This window comes from Cavia porcellus, unplaced genomic scaffold (assembly GCF_034190915.1).
Source record: "Cavia porcellus strain 051 isolate PalLab524CR breed Dunkin Hartley unplaced genomic scaffold, mCavPor4.1 scaffold_295, whole genome shotgun sequence".
NCBI lineage: Eukaryota > Metazoa > Chordata > Mammalia > Rodentia > Caviidae > Cavia > Cavia porcellus.
In genome coordinates this window covers 141059-163272 of record NW_026947778.1, presented here as the reverse complement: position 1 = coordinate 163272, position 22214 = coordinate 141059, and the positions used below count along the sequence as shown (strand labels likewise).

The 22214-nt window shown below is 46.6% G+C and overlaps 1 protein-coding gene across 10 annotated transcripts in view; it reads left to right on the top strand.

The window, feature by feature from the left end:
* Positions 1-22214, top strand: part of LOC134475162 (neuroblastoma breakpoint family member 12-like) — a 44964-nt gene that overhangs the window by 19277 nt on the left and 3473 nt on the right. For 2 of the 10 annotated variants that reach the window (XM_063244584.1, XM_063244583.1), the window contains 8 exons: positions 1033-1132; positions 1865-2079; positions 11691-11742; positions 12456-12631; positions 13637-13688; positions 14325-14614; positions 15157-15221; positions 16037-16194. In XM_063244584.1, the coding sequence (XP_063100654.1) occupies positions 1033-1132; positions 1865-2079; positions 11691-11742; positions 12456-12631; positions 13637-13688; positions 14325-14614; positions 15157-15221; positions 16037-16042 (956 nt within the window). In that variant the 3' untranslated portion in view covers positions 16043-16194. Of the gene's footprint in view, positions 1-1032; positions 1133-1864; positions 2080-11690; positions 11743-12455; positions 12632-13636; positions 13689-14324; positions 14615-15156; positions 15222-16036; positions 16195-17523; positions 17576-18579; positions 18783-20775; positions 20989-21964; positions 22170-22214 lie in introns of those variants that run through there. The other 8 variants (XR_010046154.1, XR_010046155.1, XR_010046153.1 and 5 more) reach the window with 8 other exon arrangements.

Sequence of the window (22214 nt, the reverse complement as noted above, 5' to 3'; positions counted from 1 at the left end):
TGTGCAGAAGCTGAGGTAACTGGGGTATCAGGGAACTGTGCTCCAGTACTGTCACCTGAGGGAATGTCACCCTCTCTGACCCTGAAGTTGCCATATTGAATCACAGTGATCTCTCCAAGTATTCAATGGTAGAGTATTTTTTTTTCTAGTTGAAAGGGTCTCAGATAATAATCAAAAGTGAACCATGTAAAGAAAGTCACCAGCTTAGGTTCAGGTGGAGGCCAACTGTGTACTTCATGAATGTCATCTTTACAATAAGAGTTAATTGTGTTTTGGAGGATACTAAGGTGAGAAAGGAGAAAGCCACCCCGGGCCCTGTGGAGGAACTGTGTGGAGCTGGGTGCTGTGCTGTTCCGGAGTGCAGCACAGGGGTCTGGTGCTCTGGGCCCTCAGATGCCTCCCATGCTGTGATCTGTACCAGTCCCTCCTGCACAGGGTTACAGTGAGCTCATGAGTTCCTTGCAGTGACACCCTTGCAGCATGGCCTGGTACCGGCCCACACTGAAGCTGAGGTTTTCTAGTCTACCTAAACTCCTGCATTACAGTAAATGTCAGCTCCTTGTGCTGTTCTGCCTTCCATTGTATGCACATGGCTGGCTGAGATTTTCATCTTGAGAAGCTTGTTTCTCCCAGCAATCCCAGCCCAGGGCCCTTGGAGCTCTCATCCAAGAACAAAGCTGGTGTTGCTTCCTGCGCAGCTAAGGGTGTGCAGTGGGACCTGCAGGCTTGGCCATTGCCTTGGTCTCAGATGCTCACTGAGAGTGTGGGGATGTGAGTTCTCACTGTACATCCCTCCGCCTGAGTCATTTGTCTTTTTTCCTTGCCTGCTTGCTTCTCTCCCCTCACCTGTAAAATGGGAGTTATTCCATATTACCTGTGTAAGGAACTAGAAAATCAAAATGTGGAAGCAAAAGCCCATAGCCCGGTGCTGAGCTGTCCTTGTCCTTGTTGTGGGTGTGGGCTCCTCTGCAGGCGATGCCCACAGTGCATGTCCAGCTGCCCATTGAGGCAGGTGCATGTGTCTCTTCTCAGGCATTGAGAGAAAACATGATGATGATTCTGTGCTCCGGGAGAGGCTTCACACAGAGGAGCAGAACACGGCTGCCAAGTTGCCTCTGACTGAGCAGCTGAGGTAAGGAGATGTGGGGAGGGCATGTGAGTCTCTGCAGGGGGCAGCTGGGCTGTGAGAACCATGAGCTGGCATGGGCCAGGGAGGGCAGGAACCTCAAGGCCCAGATCCCTGTTACCGAAAATGTTCAGGGGAGAAAGAGGTGTCAGCTCCTGCACTCAGGGTGCTCTGAAGCCTCTCCTTTTAGAAATGCACTGAGGTCAGTATCACACAATACAGAAATACACAAAGGCAGTGAGTGTGTATGTGCATTATTGAGGTGGCAAGCTTTGGAGTGTTGCTGTCCCCTCTTGTCCCTCTTCCTCCCAGTCACCTCCTGCATGGTGATGGCACTTTCTGCCTTCATTTAGAAGAAGCAAGTCTTCCTGAGCCTTGGAGCTCTGATTGCATTTTCTCCAGGGACCCGAGCTGTATGTGGATATGTGTCTGGGCTGGGTATACGCCCCCACTCCGCACAGGGTGCTGTGTCTCTGTGGAGAGGAAGGGAAATGCCCATTTGGATTACAGAAGACATGAGGGTGAGGGTGATGCTCAGGCATCCTACAGGGGCACTCAGTGATACAAGAGACACCTGTAATGAGCTGTCCTTCCTTCCTCTCATGCAGGGTCTGTCCAAATAGGGGCCTGAGTTCTGCTTGTGGGACCCCCAAGGTCTTCTGATAAAACCTCTATCTGGGCCCTTTGAATGCCTCCTGCCACTCTGAAGGCTCACATCGCTGCTTCCCTCCACCCTAGATTGTCTATGCTCCTCATTCAGAAGCAAAAACAAGATCTCTTGGAATTAGCTCAAAAGCTGAATGAAAGAAAAAACGTGTCCCTGCTCCTTAAGGAGCGTCTGGAGGTCCTCCTCAGAAGAGATCACCCTGAGACCAGCCAAGGCTGTTGCCACCACCAGGGTCAGCCCAAGGGCTGCAGGCTGGCTGAGCAGCTGGGCCACAACCTCAACCCAGGTGAGGAGGCCTCAGGCCCTGATTACACTGAGTGGCTTTAAAGTTCCCAGCTCACAGGACACTACACTCACAAAGCAATGTGTTTGACAAGCTCTTCTGGTGCTTGTGTCCCATGTAGAGCTGTGGCAGGATTAGGACTACTGCAGGGGAATGCAGGGGATTCATCCCCACCATGGGCCTCACAGCATCCCAGGGTCCTTTGTCCCTGAGGAAACCTGACTGTGACTTGAAGAGGCTGCATCCTTCTAGTTTTAAAGCTGAAAAGAGGATGTGTTAGGAGTCAGCTGGTTAGAATTAAAATCATACTGCTCTAAGTATAAAAGGTTCCCATACCCCACCCTGATGGCTGTCTGTACCAATTGTGTATGACGGACTACTCCATCCTTCCTGAATTCCTGTCTCCTGGTGTGCAGAAAAGTAGATGATATGGTCTTGCTCACTGTCCTGTGCAGGAAGAGAACAGGCACGGATGCAATTAGGAAGGATAAGGATCCTCCCCCATTCGTTTGGCGTAGGCCCTCCATCCTGTACTCCTGAGAAACTTCAGCACCTCACTCAGAATCAGTTCTCCCCTCATGACACAGGAGAGGCTGCTGCATTTCCTTCAGTGTGAGAGAGGAGCCACAGTGATGGTTACTGGTAACTGAAGACCATAGTGTCCATTAGGTTCCCTTTCAGTGGCGTGCATCCTGTGGTTTTGGGAAGATGTCTGTTGACACAGGTCCTGTTCCAGTGTCAGACACGATAGTTCCCTGGCCTGAAGTCTACCATGTCCCTACCCAAATCCATCTATCCTCTCCACGAGATCACAGCAACCAAGTCTCTGTGTATCATCCCTGCCATGGTTTGCAAAGGTTTCCTTCCAGTGTGTGCCTCCCATTTGAGTGATCTCAGGAGAGCAGAGGTTCTCACAGTGTAGCTCACTTGTTCTTTCTCTTGTGGGCTCTGCTCTTTGTTCTGGATGACAGATGCCCCAACACTGTTCACATGGATTTGCTTCTGTGTTGGATTTTCTCTTGGGAAAAGTTTTTGTTTTCACTCCACATTTATAATCCATTCTCATTTAATGTTGCCAAACCTGTAAGGGCTTTGCCTGTCCACCTGTCCCAGCACCTCTCATGAGAGACTGTGCTTTCTCCAGGAGTGGCCCTGGCCCCTTCTTGAGCTCTGTCTGTGAGGTCTGATTCTGGGCTCCATTCTCAGGAGCCGACCTGTTCCTGTCCTCCTGACCACTACTCTTTTACAGCTTTCGCTTTCATCTCTACTGGTGTTTGCTTTGTTCCTCAGGGTCTTTTGACTCCAAATAAACTGGAGAATCTACTTGTCCTTTTAAACATCTTCTTCTGCTTTTAAATTGTCATTGCTGGGAATTGGTAAATGGATTCCTGAAGAACCTGATTCACATGTGGGGATTATGTGCATTGATGTAGCTGGTCATTGTGTTTTTACTTATACATGTTTTGCTAAGTTCGTGCATTAGAACTTAAATGTGTTTCCTTGTCAGTGTGAGTGATGGTAGGCTTTTACTTCAAACCCCTTGTGTTCATTCCTAACATGCCTGTGTATCTGACAGGCATTGTGTATTATCCATGTAGCCTGAATTTTTAATGTAATTTTTCAGTTCCCAGGAAGTTTTTATTGGTGCTATATTGTGCTTTTTAAAAGTAGATACTTGTGTTCTTCTGGTGTTAGAAAATACTCTACCTTGGAGTTTTACCTCCCCCCCCCCAACTCAGTGTTTTTATTTAAACAGTGTTGTTCCCTTTTTTCTTTGCATGTGGTATTTGGAGATTTCCGTGGATGTTTCTTGAGGTGACAAATGTTGTCCAGGTCATATCTCATGTACTTTGATGCAGGCAAAGGCCTTCTCCACTTCCATTGTGGTCTTCAGTTTGTATCACTTGCTTCTTTGTGGTCTTTCTCCCCTTCCTGTTAGACCTGCAGGCATGTTCTTCACACGGGAATTTGACTTGCACTGCTGAGAACTCTAAATGCCTGCCTGTCTACTCTCCCTGTACACACTGTCCTCTGTCTGTCAGTCATCTTCAAATTGTTCCTCAGAAGCCAGTTGTGAGGAGTTGGGTGATGTGAGCATAGGTTGACCCAGTGTTCATGGTGGTTTGTGTTTCTATTCTAGGGTTTGTGTGCTATAGCTATTATTGCCACAGACAAAGTTCTGTCTCTGTCTGTCTGTCAGTCTCTCTCTCTCTTTCTCTCTCTCTCTCTCTTACTCTATTTCTCTCTCTCTCTGTTTCTCTGTGTGTGTATCTGTGTTTGTTTCTTTTTTTTTTTTTTTTTTTAAGAGGAAAAAGAGAAAAACACAAAACAAACCAAAGCGGTGTAAGGGTACACGTAATACAGAACTACAAAACAAAACAAAACAAAACAAAACAAAACAAAAACAAAGCAAACAAACAAACAAACAAAAAAAAACATAACAGTAAGAAATCACCTGTTAGTATATTACATATTATCATCTTGAAAATAGTTCCTCAAATCACAGCATCAAAGAATACAAGGTGGACATTCAAACAGGTAGACTGCAAACAGCTGTGTTCAATGATCCACAAACATTGATACAGTCAGCTATTTAACACCCCTAAACACACTTGCTGTTATATCCGTTAGAGCTCTTTTTTTTTTCTTCCCCTCTCTTTTTTACAACAAAATTCACACACTTTGGATTTCATTACTCCTTAGTGCTTATTACTTTTGGGGAGGGGGGGGGGGAGAATACAGTCAAATATGGCAAAACAAAGCTGTCAGTCAATACCAAGGATAGACATAGCACATGGTGTAGAACACAGTACAAGTTTATCAACTATGGTTATCAACGTTGTCCCTTGTTTCCTTAAAAAGAATTGTCTATCTCATTAGATATTATAAAGTTGGACAAAACAGTAGAGAACAAGACCAATACAACTTAGGCATTGTAAACATTACAGGACTTCCAAAGAAGACAATAGTCAAACCAGAATGGGTATCTTAGTGAATCTTATTGTCTTCAAAGTAGTTGCCTATGTCTTCAAACTTGATACTACCATATAGAATGGAACAGAGTCTAATCAGTCAAAACAAGATCGTGGGAGTACTACAGGACTTCAAAACAAGTTAATAGGAAATCAAAAAGAGTTATTATTTATATATCCTAATTATTTGAATTTTTTCTTTAATTAAGACAAACATAAGAAATGACTAATTTTTTTAAAACAATAAGGGGGAGATTGAGATAAAACAGGACATAACAATATAACAATAGAGGTCACAGCATGACTGTTTCAACAACCTAGTACTTCACCACCATATAACCTGACTTAATAGTAGTTACCATAGTGTCTTTTTCCTTGAAATATTTGGATAAAACTTCATATACTCTAGCTTCAAATATTTTTCAAATCAAGAAGCCCAGAATAAAGCCTTTCTAATTAATGAGTGAAAACTTTATAAGGCTCCAAGGCCACCTAATGGGGAATCATGATTACCACATATTTTTATATATTTGAATCATTACTTACATTAGGGAAACTATTCGGTATTCACACATGCGAGATTGATTTATTTCACTTATGAGTATGGTCTCAAGCTGCGCCCATTTATTGATAAATATCTCAATGTGATCCTTCTTTATAGCTGAATAATACTCCATTGTATAGAAATACCACAACTTTTTTATCCATTCCTCAGTTGATGGACACTTGGGTTGTTTCCATGATCTGGCGATTACAAATTGTGCTGCTATAAACATAGGTGCACATATATCACTGTGGTGTGATGCTTTCAGTTCTTCTGGGAATATGCCTAGAAGTGGAATAGCTGGAATAAATGGGACTTCCAGTCCCAACTTTTTGAGAAATCTCCAGACAGATCTCCACAAAGGCTGTACCAGTCTACACTCCCACCAGCAGTGCAGGAGAGTTCCCTTTTCCCCACAGCCTCTCCAGCATTTGTTGTCGGTTTTCTTGATCCTGGCCATTCTTTCAGGAGTGAGATGGTATCTCAGTGTGGTTTTAATTTGCATTTCTCTAATGACCAATGATGATGAGCATTTTTTCATGTATTTATTTGCCATTTGCATTTCTTCATGTGAGAATTGGGTATTCATCTCAGATGCCCATTTTTGGATTGGATCTTTGAATTTTGGAGGTCTGAGTTTCTTTAATTCTTTATATGTTTTAGACAAGAGGCCCTTGTCTGAGAGAGAGTTCACTAAAATCTTTTCCCAGTTTGTGGGTTTTCTTTTCACTATGCTGCAGATTTCTTTTGACATGCAGAAACTTTTTAATAAGAAGTGGTCCCAGTTATTGATTCTGGGAAGTATTTCCCGTGCAGTTTGAGTCCTGTTCATGAATTCTTTACCTACTCCTATGTCTCCAAGGTTTCTACCTAATTTGTCTTCCAATAGATTTAGTGTTTCTGTTTTAATATTCAGATCTTTGACCCATTTAGATTTTAATTTAGTACATGGTGATAGACATGGGTCTAGCTTTAGTTTTCGGCAAATGGAGAGCCAGTTTTTCCAGCACCATTTATTAAAGAGACTGTCGTTCTTCCAGTGAACCTGCTTGGCTCCTTTATCAAAGATAAGGTGGTTGAGTGTGTTTGTAGTTGTGATTGTATCTTCTAATCTATTCCACTGATCTTCGGCTCTGTTTTGATTCCAATACCATGTTGATTTTACTACTGTTGCTTTGTAGTATAACTTCAAGTCAGGGATTGTGATGCCTCCTGCTTTGTCTTTGCTGCTTAGAATTGCCTTTGCGATTCTGGGTCTCTTCTGGTTCCAGATGAAATTTAGGAGTGATTTCTCTAGATCTATAAGGTATGTTGATGGAATTTCTATTGGGATTGCATTGAATCTGTATAACAGTTTTGGGAGAATGGCCATTTTCACAATGTTTGTTCTTCCTATCCATGAGCAAGGGATGTCTTTCCATTTTCTGAGATCATCTTCAATTTCCTTTTTCAGTGTATTATAATTTTCACTGTATAAGTCTTTCACTTCTTTCGTAAGAGTAATTCCTAAATATTTCATTTTTTTGCTTGCTAATGTGAATAGTCCAGTTTCTCTTATTTCCCTCTCTGTAATTTTGTTGTTTGTGTATAGGAATGCTATTGATTTCTGAGTATTGATTTTGTATCCAGCCACATTACTGAATTTATTTATTGTATCTAAGAGTATTTCAATGGAGTTTAGGGGGTCTTCTATGTAGAGTATCATGTCATCTGCAAACAATGATAATTTAACTTCTTCTTTTCCTATCTTTACCCCTTTTATTTCTCTTTCTTGCCTAATTGCTCTGGCTAGTACTTCCAGTACTATATTAAATAGGAGTGGTGATAAAGGACATCCTTGTCTTGTGCCCGATTTTAAAGTAAAGGCTTTCAATTTTTGGCCATTTAGTATGATGCTGGCTGTTGGTTTGTCATATATGGCCTTTATTATATTGAGGTAAAGACCATTTATTCCAATTTTCTGTAAAGTTCTTATCATGAATAAGTGTTGGACCTTATCGAAGGCTTTTTCTGCATCTATAGAAATGATCATGTGATTCTTATTTTTGGCTTTATTGATATGGTGGATTACATTTATTGATTTGCGTATGTTGAACCATCCTTGCATTCCTGGGATGAATCCCACTTGGTCATGGTGTATAATCTTCTTGATGATTTGCTGGATCCTATTTGCCAATATTTTATTGAGGATTTTTGCATCTGTGTTCATTAGGGAGATCGGTCTATAGTTCTCTTTTATAGTTGGGTCTTTCTCAGGTTTTGGTACTAGAGTAATGTTTGCTTCCAGGAATGACTTAGGAAGGATTGCTTCCCTTTCAATTTCATTGAATAGTTTGAGGAGTGTCGGCATTAGGTCTTCTTTATATTTCTTGTAGAATTCTGCAGTGAATCCATCTGGGCCTGGGCTTTTCTTGGTGGGTAAGGCCTTAATTACATTTTCAAGTTCATTAGCAGAGATTGGGTTATTCAACAGTTTTATATCCTCTTGATCTAGCTTTGGTACTTAATATGCTTCTAAGAATCTGTCTATTTCTTCTGTGTTATCAAACTTTTGAGAGTAGAGGTTTTCGAAATAGGTGTTGATGATCCTCTGTATTTCTATTGGGTCTGTAGTGATTTCTCCTTTTTCATTTCTTATTGCATGAATTTGAGCTTTTTCTTCCCTTTTTTTAATAAGGTTGGCTAGGGGCTTATCAATTTTATTTATTCTTTCAAAGAACCAACTCTTTGATTCGTTGATTCTTTGGATTGTTTTCTTAGTCTCTATTGCATTGATTTCTGCTCTGATTTTTATAATTTCCTCTCTTCTTTTGGCTTTGGGCTTGACTTGCTCTTCTTTTTCTAGCTGTTTGAGGTGTAGCATCAAGTTATTTATTTGTATTCGTTCTGTTTTCCTGATGTGGGAACTCAGTGCAATAAATTTTCCTCTCAGAACGGCTTTCATTGCATCCCACAGATTCCGGTAAGTTGTATCTGCATTTTCATTTTCTTTTAGGTATTGTTTAATTTCTTCTTTAATTTCTTCTGTGACCCACTGATTACTCAAGATTGTGTTATTTAGTTTCCATGTGTTTGTGGAATTTTTGCAGTATCTTTTGTCATTAATTTCTAATTTCAGAGCGCTATGATCTGATAATATGCAAGGGATGATTTCAACTTTTTTGCATTTGCTTAAATATGTTCTGTGAGCTAATATATGGTCTATTTTAGAAAATGATCCATGTACTGCTGAGAAGAATGTGTATTCTGATGTTGTTGGGTGGAACATTCTGTATATGTCTATCAAACCCATTTGTTCACAGGTGTGATTCAGTTCTGTTATTTCTTTGCTCATTTTCTGTCTGGTTGATCTGTCCCTTGGTGTCAGTGGTGTATTAAGGTCTCCTGTTACAATTGTGTTACTGATAATTTGAGTTTTCATTTCTGTTAATAATTGTTTTATATAACTGGGTGCTCTGGAGTTTGGTGCATATATATTTAAGATAGTTATCTCTTCCTCTTGGAGTTTTCCCCTTACGAGTATGTAGTGACCTTCTTTGTCCTTTATGGTCATTGTTGGTTTAAAGTTCACGTTGTCTGCAAACAGAATGGCTACTCCTGCCTTTTTTTGGATTCCTGCTGCATGGAGAATTGTTTTCCATCCTTTGACTTTCAGTCTGTGAGTATCCTTCTGGGTTAGATGGGTTTCCTGTAAACAGCATATGGTTGGATTTTGTTTCTTGATCCATTCTGCTAGTCTGTTTCTTTTAATTGGTGCATTGAGACCATTTACATTAATGGTTATTACTGTTAAATGCTGGTTAATTGTAGGAATGTTATCTCTCTGCTGTTGCATCTTTATCTTTCTGTTCTGTTTAATTATTTGCTTTGCTTAGTGGTTTTTTCCTTTGTGTATCTAAACTGTCTTTCAATATTTTTTGCAGGATTGGTTTGGTGTTCATGAAGTTCTTCAGCTGTTCTTTGTCATGGAAGTATCGTATTGCACCATCTATTTTGAATGATAGTTTTGCAGGATATATCAGTCTCGGTTGGAAATCGTTTTGCTTTAGGATCTGGAATACTTCACTCCATGCTCTTCTTGACTTTATTGTTTGTGCTGAGAAGTCTGCTGTGATTCTGATAGGTTTTCCTTTATAAGTGATCTGTCTTTTCTCTCTGACAGCTTTTAATAATCTATTCTTGTGTTGGATTTCTGGGATGGTGATTATTATATGTCTGGGTGTAGTTTTATTTTGGTTATGACTGTTTGGAGTTCTATATGCTTCACTGATTCTGATGTCAGTTTCTGATCTCATGCTTGGGAAATTTTCAGCTATTACTTCTCTAAATATCCTCCTGACATCCTTCATGTTGTCTCCCTCTCTTTCATTAATCCCTATCATTCTTATGTTATTCTTCTTTGCATCGTCCTGCAGTTGTTGAATTGTTGTTTCCTGATTCCTTGTTATTTTCAAAAGATCTTTCCTTTCCTGTTCACTAGCTGCAATCCTGTCTTCAAGGTCTGAAATTCTATCTTCACTTTCATTAAGGCGGTTTTTACAACTTTCAGTGGAGTTTTTTATTTCCTGTATATCTCTGTGCATCTGCATTATGTATTCTGTTTGTTTCTTATATTGCTCGTCTAGGGATTCTATCTTTTTGTTTAGTTCCTCCAATTTTTTATCTGTGTTTTCTTTAGATATATTTAGAATCTCTTTCATTTCTTTTATCATTTCTTCTTTTATCTGGGAGATTATTTCGAGTTTGAATTTCTTTAAAGCTTCCTGGAGTTGCTTGTCAATTTCAGTGGCTATTGTGTCCGATATATGAGGTGGATGGGATATATTTTCTTCTATATACATCGCTCCTAGGGTTTCTTGAGATGGGCTGGAGGTTTGAGGTTGTAATTTAGTCTTTCGTTTTGTCATTTTCCTATATTTCTGTGTTTCAAGTGTTATTTGAAAGCTTCCTCAGGATCTGTTGAAAATCCCCTTCTATGTTTGGAGGTACTGAGACTCTGGCACCACGCTACCCCAAGCCTTTGGGCCTACAGAACTAGTGGCTCTCCTCTGCCTGCTCAGAACTCCGCAGTTCCAGACAAGCTGGGCCTCAGGGACACTGTGCGCCCACCTGCCCCTTGGAAGCTCCACAGTTCTTCAATCGCAGCCGGGTTAGGGTACTCACCACAGGCCGTAGTGCTTCAGGAACCTGTGGACCCTCCCTGGTTGCAGAGATATCCAGAGTCCTCCAGACACGCAGAGAGGCCGGTGAGGGCACCGCAGATCTGCCCAGCTCCTCCTCTGCAGACCTATGTCCAGGCGCGGCAGCTAAACAGGCTGGGCTAGGCTGATAGTGTGGGCCCGCCCATCCGTCGGCAGCTCAGCAGGTCTCCAAGTGGAGCCGGAATGGGGAGGCTGATGTGATAGCCTCAAACCCACCTCGCCCCTTTACTGCACCTGGAAGCCTGGGGGAACTCCAGCAGTCTGGGCGGAGATATCCAGAGTCCTCCAGACACGCAGAGAGGCCGGTGAGGGCACCCCAGATCTGCCCAGCTCCTCCTCTCGTTTGTTTCTTTTGATGCAGTGTTTTACTGAATAGTTCAGGATGGTGTTGACATCACAACACTGCTCATTCCTCAGCTTCCCAAGTCCTGGGATAACAGGCTTGGGTCACTACGCACAGCCACTTGAGCACTGTGGTGCTGAAATTCTGTGCCTGTACTTCTTCAGTGTTGCTCCTCTGCTCTGACCTGAGAGCCCTGCTGATGGTGGCAGGTGTGGAAGGAGAGGAAGCAGGACACAGTCCTGGGGTGCCCTCTCTGGTCCTGCTGAGCCTGAGCCCAAGGTTGTCACATTCCTAGCAGCATCTGTCTGACCCCACCACCTGTGCCCTGTGTGCACAGCACTGTTAATTACCTCTGGGCCCCCAGAAATATCAGCAAGTACACAATCTTTAAGAAATTGAGAGCTCATGTGCTTCATCAGGAGATGAGGAGACCTCGTACCCACCCCTAATCTCACATAGATATTTCCATTTCTGTGGCACAGAGGCCCTGGTGTCTGTGATGGGGACAGGGAGCTCCTCCCTGCCTGACTGGCTGTTTGTTAATTTACTTGCAGATATTCCAGAAAAGGAGGAGGATGTTAAAGAGGACTCATCTGTGGCCCACAGGTACCTAGGTAGTCAGGACCGGGGCTGACATGGGACAACACGTAAGCCCCAGTAAGAGGCTGGTCCCCAAAGGACAAATCAGCAGGTTCACAGTGCCCAACCTGCACACACAGAAAGGCAAAGTGATCTGGTGCTCTGAGTCCATTTTCTCAAGCCAAGAGGAGCACCTTTCTGTCAGTGTGTGATGTCCCCGTGGGTCTCATTTGTACCCAGTGGACCTCATCAGCCTCTGTTGTGTGGGGAAATTGTGGCTGAGATTGGATCTGCTTCTATAGGGGTGGTCTTATGTCATTAGCATGGATTTCACACCAAGAGATCTAAGAAAAAAACTGTGAGTCAGTCCATCCATCCATGGAAAGATGCTGCACTGTACGAGGTCTTAGGCTCTGCTATCTGTATGGCAGTGACTGGGCAATATACAAAGGCCACCAAGTTGAGAGAGAGAGAGCAGAGCCCTGCTGGGGTCTCTGGGTGTGCTGGGAGCTGTCCTGTCAAGTGGGGCGGAAGCTCCGTCATCATCAGGTTGTCATCCGGCCTGTGCTGTGCATCTCCTGTCCCTGCCATCTAGGCAGCTGCACTCTGCCCTCCTGTGAGAAAAAAATCATCTTTGAATTCTGTGTCCTATGACTCTGTGACCACTCCTTACACCTCTCTCAGTAACCTTAGAATCCTGTGTCCCATCTTGCTGGGTTTAACCCTGTTCTTCATCCCAGCAGTGAGAGCACAGACAGCCAGCGAGATGAGGAGCAGGCAGAGGAACTCCAGGCCTCCCAGGGTGAGGAGCACAAGACATTCCCTGGTGACTGTGAGGCTGGTGACACCCAGGAGCCTCCCTGTGCCACTGCAGCCCAGGTGGATGAGGCTGAGGCCCCTTCTCCACAGGCCCTGGGTGAGTCCTGCATTACTAAGAGAACCGCAGGCATCCACCCTCCATTTCTGTGCATCCAGTGCAAACTCAGGGTGACAGACACAGGACATCCAGAGGGGACAGGTTGAGGAGACTGTAACAGCTCACAGCCATCACTGTAACCTACTCCTGGCAGGCATCTGTTCATCTGTACAATTTTGCTTTTTCAAACTGGAACAGCTGCTCTCCATTGCACAATTCTTGCCAAATGCTGCTCCTGAGAGCTGTGCTTTGGCCTTTAGTTGCTGTGCAAATTTTGCTGTAGGTGATTCACTCACTGGAGATGTTGTTTTGGTTCCTCTGCCGCTAGGCAGCATCTCCATCTCTTCTAGTTTTCTCTCCCATGATGATGTCAGTTCCCTGCCAGGACATAAACATTCATGACCGTGCCTGCCAGTATCATGGAGATGCATCTTAGCCTCAGCAGCCTCCCCTCCTTGGAGGCCAGCACTGTCTTCTCTCAGTGACCCCCAGATCTTTTGAGGCTCTGTTGAGTTGTCTACATAGAATCAATGAACAGTATGCACAGTAACCACATACCCTAAAGCTAAGACCTGACACCCACAGCATCTTCTGTCACCTAAAAGACCCTGTCCTTGGGAATACCAGGGATTCTCTTCCTTGAGGAATTTGTTATTTCACATCAGTCTCATCCCTGGGTCTCTTAAGTCCACTGAAATCAAAGAGTTGCACTCTGGTGTTTCTGAGATCAGCAGAGGCAGTGAGGCCAGTTCCTGGGATGTCTGTGGGAAGATGCTCGCTGAGCTGTGTCCCAGTGTGGAGACTGACACCCTGTGATGCTGACCTGTCAGGGATGAGTCCATCTGTCTGTCCACAAGCTCAGAAAAGCATGCCCCTTGACTTCTCACAAAAGTGCTCAGCATTGTCTCAGATTATTCTGTTTTTCTCGGGCATTGGCAGTTGTGGGCTTGAAGGGGTGAGGCAGGAATGGTGTAACTGTCCATGCTTATCTGATTTTATTTTCAGAAAATGAGAATCACCTGGCAGATGAGGATTCCCTAGAACCCAAGAGCACCAGGTAACTGTGAGAATGGAGGACCTGTGATGGAACCATGGTGACATAGAGACCTGGAGTTTAGACTTTAAAGTCAGATCTCTGACACACTTCCTTCTCCCAGCAAGCAGACACAAAGTATATGTTGAAAGTATTCTGCCACATGTGTGTTCTTTCCTTTGTGGGATATGGCTTTTACTAATTTCTGAAATATCTACATAGTCTGCAGAGGAGTTATAATGCCAATGGGTTTTGATATTCATGCACATGTAGCCACTTTATCCCTGCAGGAATGTGGAACTGTGCTCTGCACATGGGGACTTAGCTTACTGGCAGGTTTTCATTGGCAGAAAACTTTGTACCTCAGAAAACACTTTTGTTGGATACGAGTTCTACGTGCAGCTGTGCTCAGGAATGCACTTGCTTTGCCTGGGACTGCACCAAGTCATTTATATATGGGTCTCAAACATGTGGCAACTTTCCATTGGAAGGGCTCCTTGAGTGCACACAAAAATCACCAGCAATGTCCTGATCACTGAGCAGCACCCCATTCACCCTGAGCTGATTTCCCTCTGCCCTTGGAATATGCTGTTGTCATTTATGACTGTGCCTGAAAGGAGAGCTCTAATTATGTATTTCCTTCTCCCTTGTGCACTTCAGGTTGATCACTGAAAATATCGCATGTTTCAAGCCAATAGAGATATTCCCGAAATGGAGGTCCATCCTGTACTACATGAGAAAGAGTCTTAGAGAACTGTTGACTGAGGATGGAGCTACGAGATATGAGGCACAAAGCCACCAGGAAAAGTACTCAGAGTGGCACAGGCTGGCCAGGAGCCTCGCCCTGCAGCTCAGCCCAGGTGAGGGGGCTGCAGACTGCTCCTGCCTTGATTTCTCTTTACTCATCTCAGAGGCTCTCCGTGAGTGTTTCACTGCAGTTGTGGCATTGGGTAAGGAATCTCTGTGAGTGTCCTTTCAGAGGACTCTTGTCACTCCCGGGGTTACCCTAGAGATGAAAGGGCCATGGGACTTGGGTACCAGGGAGAGAACTCTCATACATTAGTGATAGAAGGCAGGTGGAGGGTGCTGGGAGGGGCCTGGTTGTGGACACCTGTGGCAGGCTTGTTTCTCCTGTCCTTGATGAAAGGAAGCAGATGGGATGGGAGCTATGGGGTAATGTGAATCCACAGACCCTGCAGTCCAGGTGCGTGATAGGAGGGAGGAGTATCCAGGGCTCTGTGGCCCAAGATCCAAGTGGACTTGGCCCAGTACAACTCAGAGTGGGCCAGGATCATCACCCCCAAATAAAGACATTGTGTCCCTGGGAGCAGTGTGTCACTGTTTCTGTGGGGCTGACACAGAGGTCATTCAGTATGGGCTTCTGTGTTCACCTGACAATGCTGTACGCTCATCTGTGTGCACATTCTAAGGTAGCCATAAGTGCAGTAGTCCCATGCAGTGACATTCTGGACTTTTCTGAATTTGCTTGCAGAGCACCTCGCTGATGGAGATGAAGAGGAGAAGACTCAGCTCCTGGTCTCCAGTTATCAATCCATGGTTAGGAACCAAGAGCAAGTGTGGGGGGAGGGGACGTGTTACAGTCAGGACCCAGGGTCAGCAGTGGCCACCCACTTCACTCTCAAAGTTGAGAAGTGCCTTCTGATGGTTGTGGCATCATTCACCCAACCACAGACACCATGGCATTTTAGCAAGGTGCTGTGTTTCTTCTGGTGGTTTTGGAAAGAGTGTCTGCTCAGGACATCTAAGAACTTACCACCATAAAAGAGAACTTTATCCTCTGAAAGGGTTCCACGCACATTGTCTTTCTGAACTGGGGGCCAGAGTTTGTGGACAGCTGAGGCACAGGCAGGACAGTAGATGGAGCAACTGCAGAGAGCCATGTCAGGTCTCAGTATTGATGAGAACAGGTTGAGAGGGCCCAAGTTCTCCTGCAGTCACTGCAGAACCTGTGGTTCCCCAGAACCTGGGAAATTCCCCATTATTCCTGCACTAGGTCGGTCCTGCTGTGGTTCTCACTGCGAGCTCCCTGTCCTGCTGCATCTCAGAGGGAAGATGCTCTCTCCTCCTCAGCTGGTGATGTGGAAAGCACCCTGAGCAGGGCTGATCTCTCTTTCCTGTGTGCTTCTGTTGTCTGTCCTCTTCTGTGTCTGTCTTTCACTCTGGCTCTCACTCTCATTCCCATAGTACTCAGGCAGTGTCCAAGTCAGAGCACAGTTCTCTTCCTCTTTGTGAAAGGCCTGAGGAGTTGGAATTCTCCCTAGAGCTTTGCTAGAGGCTGACTTGGAACCTGTGTGTTGTGTTCCATCTTAACCTTGTCTTTTCCACCCCATTCCCACCCACGCATGTCTCAGCATTGAGCTTTGTGAAGAAGATGACCTGTCAGCATCAATGGAGGAGCTGTCCTTCCTGGATTCTCAGCAGCCGTTTCCACCATCACCAGAAGAAGATCAGCTGAATTCCTCTGTCCCTGCGATTGAGCCTCAAGCAAGATCTCTGCCTGATGAAACCAGTGAGTCCCCAGCATCCAGCTAGAAGTGCAGCTCCAAGGTTCAGGGTTCTCAGATTTCATGGTCTCAGCTCAGAGAGGCAGCCAAACCTCAGCCAGGTCTCCCCTTTGCTTGGAAAGTGGGGCAGAGGTCTGGGGACTCTGCAACTTTGCTGAGTTCTTGTGCCAGGGAGGACTCTGAGCCTGGTCTCACAGTGCAGACCTCAGATCAGCACTTGGGCCAGATGGAGCAGAGGGGATCAGAAAAGCCTCGAGGATCCCTGAAGCTGGTGTTCATGGGGTCAGACCACTTCATGAAGGGTTTTTGGGGTGCTCTGGTCTAATGGCTGGGTGTGGCTTCCCCTGCACAGTCCTCTCCTCTTCTCTGCACATCCACATGCCTGGCAGACTCTTCAGTTCTTTGGAGGTGAATTTGTGGAGCCAGGGCTCCCAGCTACCAGTTGCTGTGCCCTCTATGCTGCCTTCCTCCAGGACAGCTTTCTAGCATCCCTTCCCTGCCACCGCCAAGTTTCTATCCTCTTCCCAGCATCAGGGTTTCCTTCCTGTCAGCCTTTAGTTAGCATCACATGCCTCATCTCTGAGTTTTATTTCCTATCTGGCCGACCTACCTGAGAGGGAGAGAACAGAGCCCCTGTGTGCCATCTCCTCAAAGCCCTGTGTTGTTGTGCAGGATCCCCGTGGCCCAGCATTGTGCTGACCAATGTGGAGATAAATCTCAGGTCCCTGTTCCTGTCACTCATGGTGTTTTAATCATTTGGTCAGAGGGAAATGTGAAATTTTGTGTGCATTTACTCATTGCATAAACTATTGGGAAATGTGAGCTGTGGTGTCCTCCTGTGAATCTGCTTGCTGTAGAGTGAGAGTTGCCATGACACATGACGTTCCATGGCCCCATGGGGGAGCCAGCACCTCTTCACAGTTCGAGCATCTTGTTCCTGTCCCTGTCTGCTGAGGGCAGAGGATGTTCTCAGGTCCCAACCTTTGGCAAAGCGGGAGTGAGCTCCACATGCCCAGGCCTGCGGTGGGTGCTGAACCTGCTGCCACATAGCTCTGTTTCCAGTCTCAGCCATGACACCCTCCAGAGCCCTCTCGGGCAGGGTTGGGGCCTCCATGTCAGAGGTGAGCACACAGATTCAGCAAGGTCACATGCATGCCCAGGTGTGCCCGGCCAGTGTGCTCATCAAGTCCGGGCCAGCAGGTCTGCCCAAGTCCAAGCTGAGTCTCTGTCCACCATTCTGATGCCTCAGTGGTCAGGGACAGGCCTGACATGGGGTAGGGTTAGGGCTTGGGGTTTGGTACATTGGTGTTGTGACATTTGTGTGTTGTTTTCAGACTCGGACATCATCTCGGAAACACAGAAGATTGAGGCAACCCAGGTGCTCAGGTGAGTGTGAAAGTGGTGGCCTGTGAGCCCAGGGCTGACCACTGAGCTCACAGGTACAGGCAGGCAGGAAGGGCTGTGTGTTTCTCCCTCTTCCCTGAGCCAGCCGGGGATGACGCTGTGTTCTTACAGCTGCTCCTGGTGCTTCCCAGCTGCATTATTTCTCATGTTTGCTACCCCAGCGTCACTCTGCCCTGATGTGCAGTAAAGTGAAGTTTCCCTGTGCTTGGAGGAGCCCTCCTGTCTGTTGTGGAGGTGATGGGAGATCCTCCCCCTCTTTCTGTCAGGTTCACCTTGTTTGATTGACTGCAGTTCTATAGCTAGAAACAAAACTGAACAAGAAAAAAGCTTGTGTGCAGTCACACTACTGAAAGGTCAGCTCTGGAGGCCCATGGTCTCTTTCATTCAGCACTGCCTCAGTCTCCAGTCCTGCCCTATACTCCCACACAGGCAGCCACCCAGGAAGTGCCCAAAGCATGGTGCTTACTTGGCTGCCTGTGTTGTGTCATTATTGCTGTTATCATTCTCTTCAGTGATCCACACTGAGTTCAGCAGAATAGCCAATGATCACAGCTTTACAAAATCGCACCCACAGGGCCACATGTCCCCAGTAGAAATACAACCAGTGCAGCAGATCTCAGCTCTGCATAGGGCACCTTATATCATGGTCAGTTTGTCACAACAGAAAACTGTCCTCTAGAAATGCATTACAGCAGCCATCAGTGGTAGGTGCGGAGCGGTGCAGGAAAATGCTTGCTTGTGCACATTTCCCCATCACGTGGCTTATGATGTCATTGCCAAACATGTGGCAGTATCCCATTGCAAGGGCTCCCTGGGATGTACTCAGAGATCACCCTGGCACAGTCAGGATTCCCATTTTGTCACTCCTCTCGTACTCTGTGCATTCCCTGTCTCCCTTCGGAAGCGCTGTGTCACCTTTCATGGCCATCCCCAGAGCTGAGTTCCACATGTGAGTGTTGCCTTCCCTCCTGCCTTATGAATTTCAGATCAGCAGTGGAGCTGCAGGTCCAAATGAGGACCCACATAGTCAACACGTTAGTCAAGTGGAGAGACATCATCCTCCTTGTCTGGTGCCACATCAAGGGCCTGTTGTCCCAGGAGAGACTTGTTAAAGATGAAGGGCAGAGCCACCAGGTTCGTGCTGTGTGGCGTGAAATGGCTGAGTGCATCACCCTCCAGCTCAGCCCTGGTGAGTTGACCGCTAGCCCTGGTCAGTCCCTGACCTCTCCTAAGGGCCTAGCTGATGGGAGAGCCCAGCAGATAAGCGCTCTTGCAGTGCTTCCTTTATGATCTGCATTTCCATCACTCTGCACACATGGGGATGCCTCAGTGGAGGAGCCAGCATAAGGAGAGGGGTGGGAAGCCACATGATCCCCTCTTGCCTTGCTTCCTGGTGGAGTGGGGCTCCTGATGAGCAGCAGAGTCAACCAGCAATCTGACAGTTCAGAGGCACAGCAGGACAGGCAGGTCTGACTCCTCCCAGCCTGGATTAGTGTGCTGACTTGCTGTGATGCAGGGTCATGGATTGATCAGGAATGCATTGTTTTGCTATTTTTTGAGACAAAGTGTCATTGTGTTCCTTATGCCTTGATGTCACTTTCCATCCCAGGCTGCACTGGAAATCATGTCAGCCCTCTTGTCTCAGCCTCCCTAGTTGTGAGATTACAGACCTGTGCCACCACACCCAGCTTTCTTGGATTTCTGCCTCCTCACTTTTTAAATAGCCAGGAAGCCTGGTGTGTGGTTATGTGCTATTCCAGTAGGGAATCTCCCTAAGTGCTTTCAGTGGGACGATGTGACACCCAGACGTAGTTTTGGGACTTGATGTACTAGAACATGGCTCTGGGATGATACAGACAGTAGATTACAGGACAGAAGTTTGAGAAGTAAGGTGAGAAGAATCAGATTAAGGACTGCGAGGTGTCTGGTGTGTGGATTCCTGGGATGGTGTTGCTCATGTTTACTTTAGTGACAGAACTGTGGAAGCAAGAGCTGTGGTGAGATGGGAGGCACTGGCTCTGCAGTGTGGCTGGGTGACCGGAGGGAAGAGTGTTCAGGCTCAGCTGACCAAGATCTGTGAACCTGGCCAAGTCACCCTCCTGGTGCGCTGTGATGACCACCCCCACACGGTGACCTTGTGTGTGTAGGCACTGTCTGTTACCCCACACAGTTCTGTGTAGTCCACACAGAAGACATGGTATGCACTGTCCCCTGGCTGGAGACTGTGTGCTATAGTCCTTGATGGTGTGGTGTCTGCAGATGGAGAAAGAGGGCTGTGCAGAGAGACTGCAAATGCACACAGAGTGAGCACCCACATGGGAGTCAGAGGCAGAACAGATGCCTGAAGAAGATAGTAAGAAAACAGGAAAAGAGCTCAGTGGAATGGGGTTGCAGCACAGGGGTACAGAGGGGCCCAGAGCAGTGTGCGGCAGTCTCCGCCTGCCTCAGCCCCCATCATTGCAGCACAGGCCTAATGCTTCTGGCCACCTTTCTTTACTCCTCTGTCCAAGAACAGTGATTCTCATCCATGTGGAAATAGGAGTGATTTTCAGGGCTGTCGCGTAGAGCCCCATGGGAGGGTCACACTCGGTGTGCCCCCAGAGAGCCATGAATCTAGATTTCACAGGAACTGGCCTAAGGACAGGCATCTCTACTTCCCTGATTTCACCTGCTCTCACTCCTTATGGAGTGTGCTGCATGGATGCTCAGGTGGACACATGAGGCAGCAGGAGGTCGCCAGGGCCCAAGCCCAGGAAATTGCCCATGGCCCGCATCCTGTTCCACAGTCACTGCCTTCCTTTTTCCCTGGCCCACACCATGAGGCCCTGTTTTCCATGTCCTTTTGTTCCTGTTCAGGGAGAGCCGCCCTCTCTATGTCCTGGGCCCTGCACACTGTCTAGGAGAGAGCAGTGTGGTTGTGAGGTGGGCATGTTGGATGTGACCTTATCTGTCACAGCAAATCCCTCATGCTCAGATGTGTGACTGTCCATTAAGGCCAGTCCTGTCTGGGAGCTGCCTTCAAAGCATCCACAGGTACACAGGTGACATCTCCTGACACCCAGGTTGTCTCCCTCTGTACCTGGGTCACTCTATGTTGTCCCCCACAGGTGGGGCCATCAGAAATGGGTGCTCAGCCAAGGGAGAAGTGGGATGGTTTGTCCTGAAGCTTCTTCTTGTTCCAGCTCCCCTCCTGGCAGCCTGGCCCCAAGAGCTTCCCGGTGGACCACTTCACCACCTTGTGTCTGAGGAGCATGGGGACCCATGCATCCCTGAAAACCACTGTGTGCAGACACAGCTGTGTCATGGAGTTGGCAAAGCCACCCTGAGCCTTTCCTCTGGCCCCTGGAGATTTTCAGCCCACACTGATCCTGGAGAGCAGTGGCTGCTCTCTCCAGGTAGGAGACCTCAGAGGCTCCCTCTTGTGTGGGCCTTGCCAGGGTGTTGTCAGTGGGAGGTGACAGGGCCCTCTATATTCTCTCAGGGCAAGACTGGAGCTTGATTCTCTAGTGGCATCATGTGAGCCCTCATGCCTGGGGTTCAGAGAGCCTCAGACCCTGCCCTGTGTGTCACGGAGCCTCCCTGGCCAGTGATGCATTTTCATAGATAACTCACACCTCGGGTTCTCCATCTCAGGACATGAAAGGCAAGCTACATCCAGTGCAGCTCACCTGTGTCCTGCTGCTGTGACATAACTGACTCACACTGATACTTGTGTTATCTGTAATTCCCATCATGTCTGCAGTAACTGATTCCTTACAAATAGCATGATCAAAGCTTTGAGTAGAAAATGAAACACTTGAATCATTCTGGTGGTTTGCCATGTGATGACAGAGACTCTGCCATGTGAGTTCAGTAGGTCTTCAGGGACACTGTGTGTCCAGAGCTCCACCTGTCCTGTACATCCGGGGCCCAGCCCTGTCACTGACAGCCTTCCTGCACACTGTGTGGATACCAGGTGGCTCCCTGATTCCCACAGTGCATCCTTACGTGACGGGGCGACCTCATTCTGCTCTCCCAAGGTTCTCACTGCACTTTGAGTTTTCTTGCTTTTCTGCCCTTTTCCTCACCAAATCACATCACACACCCACCAAGATATCCTGGTCCTTCTTTTCGTTAGGTGTGGGTGGATCCCCTTTTCCATGTCTTGCTTGATCTTCAGTTTGATGTGCTTTGCCTCCCTGACATCTGATCATTACTGCTCATGTAGGAATCCTCAACAGCAAAGCCAACATTAGTCTCTGTAGATGTCATCTCTCCTTGGGTTCCCTTTCAAAGGTCATTTTCTTTATTTGCTGAGCCTCTTGGGGGGCAGCATGTGGGGCAGGAAAGCTCTGGATAACAGTGGGTCCTGGTCCTGTCCTTGTGTTTCAGAGCCAAATTCGGAGGCCTCCGTTGGATTGAGGAACCCACCTGAGATGGAGCACGCTGTTCCCCCAGAGTCAGAAGATGCCACACACGGGCGTCCATCTCTCAGTGTCCCTGAGCCTGCTGCTGCTCTGAGGCAGACAATGATCCTAGGTTCCAGCTGGGGAACATGGGGCGTAGATTCCCCACCTCTGAGACTTATGGTGCAGAGGTAATGACATGTGTGGCTGCTGGGTGCACTTACACTGGATCACTG